General features: G+C 44.1%; 1 protein-coding gene and 1 pseudogene across 1 annotated transcript in view; both read left to right on the forward strand.

The window, feature by feature from the left end:
• Positions 1 to 10,343, forward strand: part of ZW10 (zw10 kinetochore protein) — a 39,998-nt gene that overhangs the window by 512 nt on the left and 29,143 nt on the right. The window contains exons 2-6 of the mRNA XM_045283579.1: positions 1,849 to 1,983; positions 7,246 to 7,347; positions 7,550 to 7,627; positions 7,780 to 7,939; positions 9,530 to 9,679. Of these exons, the coding sequence (XP_045139514.1) occupies positions 1,849 to 1,983; positions 7,246 to 7,347; positions 7,550 to 7,627; positions 7,780 to 7,939; positions 9,530 to 9,679 (625 nt within the window). The remainder of the gene's footprint in view (positions 1 to 1,848; positions 1,984 to 7,245; positions 7,348 to 7,549; positions 7,628 to 7,779; positions 7,940 to 9,529; positions 9,680 to 10,343) is intronic.
• LOC101645775 lies at positions 3,088 to 4,401 on the forward strand (annotated as a pseudogene).

Here is a 10,343-nt window from a genome sequence, read left to right on the forward strand (position 1 = left end):
CCCCCGGTGTGTGTGTCTGGGAGCCACGTGCCGTCCTCCGAGGGACATTTGTGTCATTGCAACCAATCGCTACGTGGATGGAGCTCCTTCCCCACCCGCAAGCCCTTTGCTGAGTATTCAAACGGAACCAAAGGACGAAGGGCACTTCCACGGACCCCGAATTGAGACCCACAGAAAGCGCTCGCGTCGCCCCGCACTGCGCCCGCCGCTCCGCTGTGATGGTGTTAGCTTTCCGGGATGCTAAACTGATGCGTCCCCGCCTCAATCTGGATTGTAGGGAGCAATTTGGGGAGCGTGCCGCAAAGGCACAGGAGACAGCGCTAACACCCCTTTGGTTTCCACCCGCTTGAAATCGTCCCCGCATCGCCATCTCTAACGTGGTGTTCGCTCTTCCCCGCCTTTCCAATAGGACAGAAAGATGATACTTGTTCAGAGTTCGGACGTGCCCTGGACCTAATAGAATCATCCCGGAATCATTCTCCCACTTACATTCCACCCCCCAAATCTAGCGCCAGTTTTTCCACTAATAGTGAGCGTTCTTCTTGGCCTAGCTTGTCATTTCTACGTTTTTACCTCTTGTGTTTCTACCCAGGGGACAAGTCAGATGTAGCCACCTGCATGGCCCAGATCCAACGTTCTCTCCGGCAGAGAAAATCGCTTTCTCATTTGTGCTTTTGAAGGACTGTAACACATGTCGGCCCTCTAACCTGGTTCTTTAGGTGCGGAGTATCTTTAGTGTTGGTGAAGCTATTTGTGGGCAAGCACAGTTTTCTATTGTTTCTTCTAAAACACGGACAAATGTGTATGAAGTTTTGAATGATTTGTTTATGAAACGAATTTCAGTGCAAGGAGTTGGTGAGACAAATCAATTTGGGCTTGAAGAATAGACCTCAAAGTGTTGCAGTGCAGAAGACTGAGACCAGTAGATGAAGGTCTCAGACTACGGCTCTACCCTGTCCATTCACTTTCTTTTCCATGAGATAGGTGCAGGACATGGGTGGTCACAGTCTTGAGTTAAATACGACATCTTCTGGCTCATTTTTGTTTTTCCCAGTGTTAGCTGGAAAGTGTATAACTTAGTTACTGTTGGGGTTTGACAGTTATGTCTTCTTGCACCCCACTAATTTGTTATAGGGTCCTTACAGATGGGAGAAATGTGCTTTTCAAAGAAACTCATTACCTTGGATGAAAAGTAAATGGATAATGGGTGTGGCAAGAAGGCTCCCATATGAAAAATGCCATGTCTCGGAGGACAGGACACACACACACACACACACACACACACACACACACACAGTTTAATTGGCATATAATTCATGTATCATATATTCAATAGTTCAGCCATATTCAAAAGAATTGTATACTTATCACCATGATCAGTTGTAGGGAATTTCTTCTTCCCTGGATTCATTGTTGTTAGCTCCCTATTACTAACCAACCTTCCCTGCCATGCAGACTGTATATTTTTCTTTCCTTTTTAAAAAAAATCATTTTATTAGGGGCTCATACAACTCATCACAATCTATACATATATCAATTGTGCAAAGCACATTTGTACATTCATTGCCCTCATCATTCTCAAAACACTTGCTCTCCACGTAAGCCCCTGGCATCAGCTCCTCATTTTTTCCCTTCCCCGCTCCCTCCTCCCTCATGAACCCTTGATAATTTATAAATTAATTTGTCATATATCTTACACTGTCCGACGCCTCCCTTCACCCACTTCTCTGTTGTCCATCTCCCAGGTAGGAGGTTATACGTAGATCCACTCCACCCTCCCGGTATCACCCAGACTGTATATTTTTCAAAGGGCTTCCTACTCATCTAATCTTCTGGTTTCTATTATAGGGTGAGGTATGCAGTATGATCAGCAAGAAGTACAGTGAATTCCTGCCCAGCATGCAAAGTGCCCAAGACTTGGTTACCCAGGTGGATAAGCTATCTGATGACATTGACCAGCTGAAAGCTCGGATAGAGAGTGAGGTGAGATTAACTGAAAAATAACCTAACTTTCTGCTTTTGAGCCGATTTCCAACTCATAGTGACCTTTGTGGGTTTCTGAGATTTGTAAATCTTTACAGGAGTTGACAACCTCATCTTTCTCCCACAGAGCAGCTAGTAGGTTTGAACTGCTGACCTTGTGCTTAGCAGCTCAATGTGTAACCCACTTCTCTACCAGAGCTCTTTGAAGTTTGTTTTATTGGGTAGCTTTGTAGGAGGCAGTTGAGCTTCCTGACTCTTTAGAAAGCTCAGTGCTGTGTAACTTTTCAAGACTCACCTTCCTTATTAGTAAATGTAGGTTAATCTAGATGATTTTAGGGTGACTGCCAACTTTAAAAGAGAAATAGTGCCCAAATTAGTTTGAACAACTTTTTTGATGTTAGAATTTCTTTTTATCTATAATAATAATGTCTTATACTTGATTATCACTTTAGAATTAAAAACACACCGACATCAGGATTTCATTGTCTTTGTAACAAAATAAAAGCAGATGAAGCTTAATATTAGATCTTTTAGCATTTTCTCTCCCCTGAGGTCATAATGCTTGCATTTCTTTTATTTTGAGAGAAATTAAAGATGATTTTAATAAATGCAAAAATATACTCTACAAATGCATGCATGCATTAAGAGATTCCATGTTTTACAATTGAGCTATAGTTTAAATGCAATGTTAATAAAAAATTCAGTAATGTGTATAATTTGACAAATTATATTTAAATAGCATGAAATACAATAAGCTAATACTGGCCAAAATCCTTTTTAAAAAATAGAAAGATAAAGTCCTTTCAAGATTTAATTGAAAGTAAAGTATAAATTTATAAAAATTAATCTTTCTGGAAGGTTAAATAGGAGCATACCGGTAGTTCACAAATCCGCGAGGGCGGCCAGAAGTTGGTGGTGAAAAAGACTCGCTGTCCCAGCGTGCCCCGCGCCTCCCCCCTCTCGCTCCCAGCCCCTCGCTCGCCCGCCCGCTCCTTTGCTTGCTTGTGCTTTCTTTCGTGCTCTCCTCGAGGATGGAGGACTCTGGGCACGGGCTTCGGCTGGGAAGGGAGGCAGAGATGAGGCTGCGGCAGTGGTGCTGCGAAGATGTCGGGCGAGGACGAGCAGCAGGAGCAAACTATGGCCGAGGACCTGGTCGTGACCAAGTATAAGATGGGGGCAATATCGCCAACCGAGTCCTTCGGTCTTCGGTGGAAGCTTCCAGCTCAGATATGTCGGTCCTGAGCCTGTGTGAAAAAGGTGACGCCATGATTATGGAAGAGGCTGGGAAGGTCTTCAAGAAAGAAAAGGTATTGCCTTCCCGACCAGCTTTTCAGTCAATAACTGTATGTCACCTCTCCCCTTTGAAGAGCAACCAGGACTATATTCTCAACGAAGGCGATTTGGTAAAAATTGACCTTGGAGTCCACGTGGATGGCTTCATCGTGGATGGCTTCATCGCCAACGTGGCGCACACTTTTGTGGTTGATATAGCTGGGGGACCCCAGTGACAGGGCGGAAAGCAGATGCTATTAAGGCAGCTCACCTTTGTGCTGAGGCTGCCTTACGCCTCGTCAAACCTGGAAACCAGAACGCACAAGTGACAGAAGCCTGGAACAAAGTTGCCCATTCGTTTAATTGCACACCGATACAAGGTATGCTATCACACCAACTGAAGCAGCATGTCATCGATGGAGAGAAAATCATTATCCAGAATCCCACAGACCAACGGAAGAAGGACCATGGAAAAGCTGAGTTTGAAGTACATGAGATATGTGCTGTGGATGTTCTTGTCAGCTCAGGAGAGGCCAGGCCAAAGATGCAGGACAGAGAACCACCATATATACACGGGACCCCTCTAAACAAGACGGCCTGAAAATGAAAACGTCACGTGCCTTCAGCGAGGTGGAGAGACGTTTCGATGCCATGCCATTTACTCTAAGAGCATTTGAAGATGAGAAGAAGGCCCGGATGGGTGTGGTAGAGTGCGCCAAACATGAACTGCTGCAACCATTTAATGTTCTCTATGAGAAGGAGGGCGAGTTTGTTGTCCAGTTTACATTTACAGTTCTGCTCATGCCCAGTGGCCCCATGCGGATAACCAGTGGTCCCTTTGAGCCTGACATCAACAAGTCTGAGATGGAGGTCCAGGACGCAGAGCTGAAGGTTCTCCTCCAGGGTTCAGCAAGCCGGAAAACTCAAAAAAAGAAGGCCCCCAAGACTGCAGAGAACGCCACCAGTGGGGAAACGTTAGCAGAGAATGAAGCTGGGGATTGAGGTGGGTCCCATCTCCCCAGGCTTGCTACTGCTGCCTCTTCCCCTTCCCGCCACACCCCAGGCTCTGTGAAGTGCAGGTTGCCTTCTCCATCCAGGACCACCAGCAGAGCGGGGTCTCCCTGCCCAACCCCATCCCCCAACCCATCCCTTTCCAACAACAACCAGCTACAACGGACTCTGGTCTTGGGAGGCCAGGCTTCCCAGATACCGAAGACTACTCTAAATAGAAAAAAAAGAAATTGAGTAATAAAATCAGGAGTTAAAAAAAAAAAAATAGGAGCATACCTTCATAACACTGTACTAGGCAAAAATCTCTAAAATTCAAGACTTCAAAAACTAGCCACAGGGATATATTAATAAATTGCTCCATATTAATTAGAAATTTCTGCTCATCAAAAGGTACCATTGCAAGAATACAAAGGCAAGACACAGAATAATGCTTGGGTTTCTTGACTAGCGTTCTCTTAGATTGGCCCCAGCTTTCGACACAGGCGAGCCTCAGCTCCCTGCTGCCGCCCGCCCTTTTGCTGTCTTCGGGAAAACTGGCTTGGAGAGCGAGCTCCAAGTGGTCTCCTTCCTGTGGGAAAGCCAGTTTCCCACGGAAACGAGAATCATCGCCCTTGCACTGTCCCTTCATGATAAAGTTTGCCTTCTTGGGGACAGCCTGGCAGATTCTAGAACTTTCTACCATGTAGGCAGAAGCACTGCCATCCCATTAAGAAGGAACCTAGTCTGGAAGTAGAAATAGCCATTTTATAATTTAAAAAGCATTTTTGTATATTTTGCCTCACTGGGATTTTTCTCCTTCAGTTTTCTTTTAAGAAAAACAGGCAGGTGAAAGTATGCAAGGCGATAAGAGGATTTGAACAAATGCCAGTCTTGGCTAGTCTTTACTTCTATTTCCAAGTTGCTACGCAGGACCCACTGATGTCCAAAATGAGCCCTGAAAGTATTTTAAAGGTCCTTAAACTCAAGAAAAAGGAGCCCTGGTGGTGCTGTGGGTTAGGCAGTGGGCTGCTAACTGTACAGTCAGTGGTTCAAACCCACCAACTGCTCTGTGGAGAGAAAGATGAGGTTGTCTGCTCCCATAGAGATTTACCATCTTGGGGACTCTATAGAAGGTTGTTATGAGTGGATATGGACTCCGTGGTCATGGTTCTGGAACTTAATACCAAGAAAAAGGCATCAAGTGTGTTCGCTAGGTGAGTCCCTAAAGAAAGAAAAGGCATCTTTGTAAAACTTGAGTCATAAGAGACCACTGATTACCTAGACATTTTATCGCATAGCCCATTCACCAATTGAGTTAGTTAATTGTGCCAGCCTGGCGATAATCACATGTGGGTCTGGTTGAAAGGTGGAGGGATAAATGGGTGGTGAAGCCTCGCCTTTCTAGTTCTCGGGTCTCTTGTTTTGTGATGGTTGCATCGGGCGCAGCTGCCTTAGCAGTTCCCTGCTTCAGCTTGCAAGATGGATTTCCTACAAGACATCCCCAAGGAGAAGCCGCATGGATCTATCCCGATGCAGCCCTGGGTGCTGGAGCAGCCATGTGGAGACCCCTGCCAGTGCTGAGATGCTTACACGTTCACTGACTCAGCTTTCCTCCTGCATTCGGCATAATTGCCTGTTTTGTGAGGTGAAGGACTTTGTGGATTGGTGTTGGGTATGGGTTAATGTTGGACTTGTGGGCTTGGGCAGCATTGGGTTGGGATGTTTTCGTGATGCACATTTTCTTTGCATAAAACTCTCTCTTATACGTGAGTTGCTGTGGATTTGTTTCTCCAAAGTACCTAGACTAATACACCAATCATCCTGAGTAGAGAATTCAATAAAAAGCAGCTTATTTCTCCACAACCCTGACACAGTTCAAGCAGTGGTCCCAATATGTATGTGTACTTAGTTGATTATTTGATCGATGTGTCAATAGTGCAACCTCAGACTGCTGGTAGAAATAAAATGTCTGGAAGAAGAAAGGTATGAGCTCTCCTTAATGCAGGCCAGTTGAAACTGGTGTGACGTTGTTCTGTCTGGCTCTTGTCTTTGAGAGACGCTTTGAATGAGAACGTCTAGTACGATCCGAAGACCAGTGAAAGAAATCCAGGGTCTTTGGCCTTGAAAAGAAACACCTTTACGATTTGAAAACCTGTCTTATGGGTGAAAGATGGACATTCTGGCTCTAGAAGAGGAGTTGGGTTCAATTGATGGATGTGATAAGGAGGTCCTTTCAATTAACTGAGTATGTTTTTTGAGCACTTACAAGGCCTACATACTGTGGTAGTTGCTGGATAGATGTTTATTTCCCAGCAAGAAGTTTATGCCGGATGTTGTTAGTAACCACTGAGTGGGTTTCAACTCATAGAGGCCTAAGTGTAACAACTCAACAGCACTCGGTCCTGTGCCATCCTCACAATCGTTCTTATATGATGGAGCCCATTGTTGGCATCCCCATGTCAATCCATCTGGTCTCGGGCCTTCCTCTTTTTTGCTGTCCCTTCTACTTTACCAAAAATGATGTCTTTCTCTAGGGATTGGTCTCCTGATAATATGTCCAAATTATACGAGATGAAGTCTCACCATTCTTGCCTCTAAGGAGCATTCTGGCTGTACTTCTTCCAAGATAGATTTTTTGTTCTTTTGGCAGCCCTTGGTACCTTTAACATTTCCAGTACATACTTCAAATGCATTAGTTTTCTACAGTTTTCCTTATTCAGTGCCCAGCTTGTATGTTATATGAGTCATTTAAAAATGCCGTGACTTGGGTCAGGCTCACCTTAATCCTCAAAGTAACATCTTTGTTCTCTAACACTTTAAAGGATTTGGGCTAAGTAGACTTAGCAGGACTCCCTGCTATTTTTTGATTTTTATTCTTTTGTACTAGCATTTAAATTTGTGTGAATTATATTGAATTATAATGCTAATTGCTTTGCTATAATGTTTTATTTTATAGCTGTGGTTTAGTTCATAAGTACTTGTCTTTGATGTGTGAATTAGGTCTGCCGAGATCTTCACGTATCAACTGCTGAATTTACAGACCTGAAGCAACAGTTGGAAAGAGACTCAGTCGTCCTGAGTTTGCTAAAACAGCTACAGCAGGTCAGTAAACCAGACTCACATACTTCAGTGTTTCGGTCATTACTGTCTCTTTCCATTGCTCCCATTGTTCTTCAGGCAACTCCTGACTATATGGTGTTCTGTTTTTTCATCTTATTTTAACTACAAACAAGCAGGCATAACAGACTGGAAACAATAGGATGTGTATAATAAAATCCCTAACCACTTACACTTCTCTTTCCAGTTTTCCACTGCTATTGAAGACTATAACTGCGCGCTAGCAGAGAAGAAGTATGTCAGTGCCGCGCAGCGTCTGGAGGAGGTATTTGGTGCTGCCGCCAAAGCATATGCCATCAGTGCAGTGCTTGTTTTTAGTGAATGTTGTGTCTGGGTATTCTTTATCATTGTGCAAATATATGCTAATTGCCCTGTGTCCAGGTGGGATGCTTGACAATGATTCCATTTCACTACCAGGCACAGAAACACTTGAAGTTGTTAAAGTCCAGAAAGTGCTTTGACTTAAAAATGTTGAAATCTCTCAGCATGGAGCTGACCATACAGAAACAGAACATCCTTTATCACCTTGGAGAAGAGTGGCAGAAGCTGATTGTGTGGAAGTTCCCACCGTCAAAAGGTGCTGCTGACTGCCGATGGATTCTTGCCTTTATCTACCAGAACCAGTTTGGCCCCTGAAAATGCTCTAGATGTTTTATATTAGCATTTACCCCAGAAAATGTTCTAGATGTTTTATATTAGCAGATGAAGAGGTTTCATTCATTAGGCTTCTAAGTCTGCATTGAGTTATCACATTAAGTAGCATGCTTTGCTAGGATCAATTCATGTGGGGCCCAGAATGCCTTTCCTTTTACTTCCCTATGCCTCTCTTTCTGTCCCCTTTCCTAGGTGTGTGTATGGGGGTGGGGGTGGGGGTGAGGGCCTGAGGGGCCAGGGTGTCCATGTGCTGAGGGGGTGAGGGTGTGGTAGAGGAGGTGGTAGCAGTTTAAGAACACTCTTGGTGCCCACCACACTGTAGGTTGTACCCATTCCTGAAGTTCCAGCCCCAGCTGGTTCTCTTGGTTAGAAAGCTGAGAGAAGTTGGTTAACCATTTTTCTGCTGCTGAGGAAGGAAGGCCATCTTGGAGATACTTGATGTTATTAAAATACAGAGGATGATTTAATAGAAAAATGTTGATTTTTAGAAAAATGTACATGACATTTCTGAAAGCCTGCCTGTCAGTAGAAGAGGGGTGATTTTTATAAGATAAAGTAATAGGATTACTCTGGCCTTGGCTTTGATTTATGTTCCTTGGCTTTCAACCTTCTCTGCACACCTCTGGGAATGAGCCCCCTTTGATGTCTTGGGGGCCTGGAGAGTGAGACTGCAGAGAGTACATGGAAAGGAATGCCGTTAAGCTTCCTGTCTGAGGGAGGAGGCTTCAGGAAGTCCATGGGAAAATTCTCTTTTAGTTCTGTTTTCCTACGAACCTTTTGAAACCCTCTTGTATTTTCCAACATTGAATCTAGAAATTGTTTACAGTCTCCTCCATGTTCCCTTTTCTAAATCTTCGTTGACTTCCAAATCCCTTACGTATGTGTGTATATGTGCATGTCAGGTGTTTCGAAGGATAAAATCTAGAAAATTTTTAATCCTGTCCCCAGCCCACTTGAGAATGAAGAGAAGGTGGCAGGTTGCTGAACTCTTTGTTGTAACGCTCCTGGCCTGTGAATGTGTTTGGCAGCCTGGCTTTTTACCTGGTAGGGAAGAACATAGAAAAGCAGGTCTTCCGTGAGGCAAGGGCCTCACTTTTCACCCCAGGCCTTCATTGTCATTGAGTGCACAGTTCATAGGCTTTTACTGTGGGCACATCGCCTTGGTTTTGAACTTGGTTGGATTCTTTGAACACCACAAAAAATAGTCATGACCTGCCTTCAAGTGATGCCACGGACATGTCACAATTAACATGTGGTTGCATTAGAAATGTGCTGTGATAAAATCATGTAGTTAGAGATCTCAGTAGAGAAAGGTCCCCCCTCCCCCCATCGGCCCCAATTCAGTAAGTATATATTGAATTTTTCCCACGTACACGATTCAGTGTAAGTGCCTAGAAATGATATTGAGTCGTCCTGCCCAGTCTTCAGGGAATGAGTATGCACTCTGATAGGGAAGTGAGCACATGTTGTGTTAAACTGAGATAGCTGATAACACATCACCTTTTTCTCCTAGATACCAACAACTGGGAATCTTGCCTGGAGACAGAACTTCATTTATGCACCGAGTCCCTGAAAGAGGAGAAGAACCCTATGCCACCTATCAGTTCTGTTCTCTTGGCATTTTCTATTCTTGGGGAGCTACGTGCCAAGCTTAAGTCCTTTGGTAAGGCATTCTGCTTTGTTTCCTTTGCATGAACCCCAGAAGCCCAGTGTGACGGGGATGAGAAAGCAGATGACAAAACCCTCTGGAGAAGGCTCCGCCTGCATCACAGAGTTGAGTCTCATGATGCAGCAGATGGCTTGGGCATAAGTATTAGTGTCTTTAGGGCTTGGACCTTTCTCTTCCTTTTTTCTTTTCACCAGCTACTGCCACTTATTTCTTTCTGAACAATTTAAATAAAAATCCGTTGACAAGGTCAGAAATGTCTTTTGGGAAAACTTGTAGTGCTTAATGGTTGCTTTTTTATTTTTCAAATCATTTTATTGGGGGCTTGTACAACTCTTAACATGATCCATACACAGTCCATCCATTGTGTCAAGCACATTGTGCATTTGTTTTCGTCATTATTCTCAAAACATTTTCTTTCTACTTGAGACCTTGGTATCAATTCCTCATTTTTCCCCCTCCCTCCCCCATCTTCCCTCCCTCACGAACCATTGATCATTTATAAATTATTATTTTTTCATGTCTTAGCACTGACCGATATCTCCCTTCACTACTTTTCTGTTGTCTGTCCCCTAGCGAGGGGGAGATCATTGTGATCGGTTGTATGTAGATCATAGTGATCAGTTCCCCCTTTCTCTCCCACCTTCCCCTTCTGGTATCG

This window comes from Echinops telfairi, unplaced genomic scaffold, assembly GCF_000313985.2.
Source record: "Echinops telfairi isolate 266 unplaced genomic scaffold, ASM31398v2 ScPeMD7_7463;HRSCAF=8501, whole genome shotgun sequence".
NCBI classification, from domain to species: domain Eukaryota; kingdom Metazoa; phylum Chordata; class Mammalia; order Afrosoricida; family Tenrecidae; genus Echinops; species Echinops telfairi.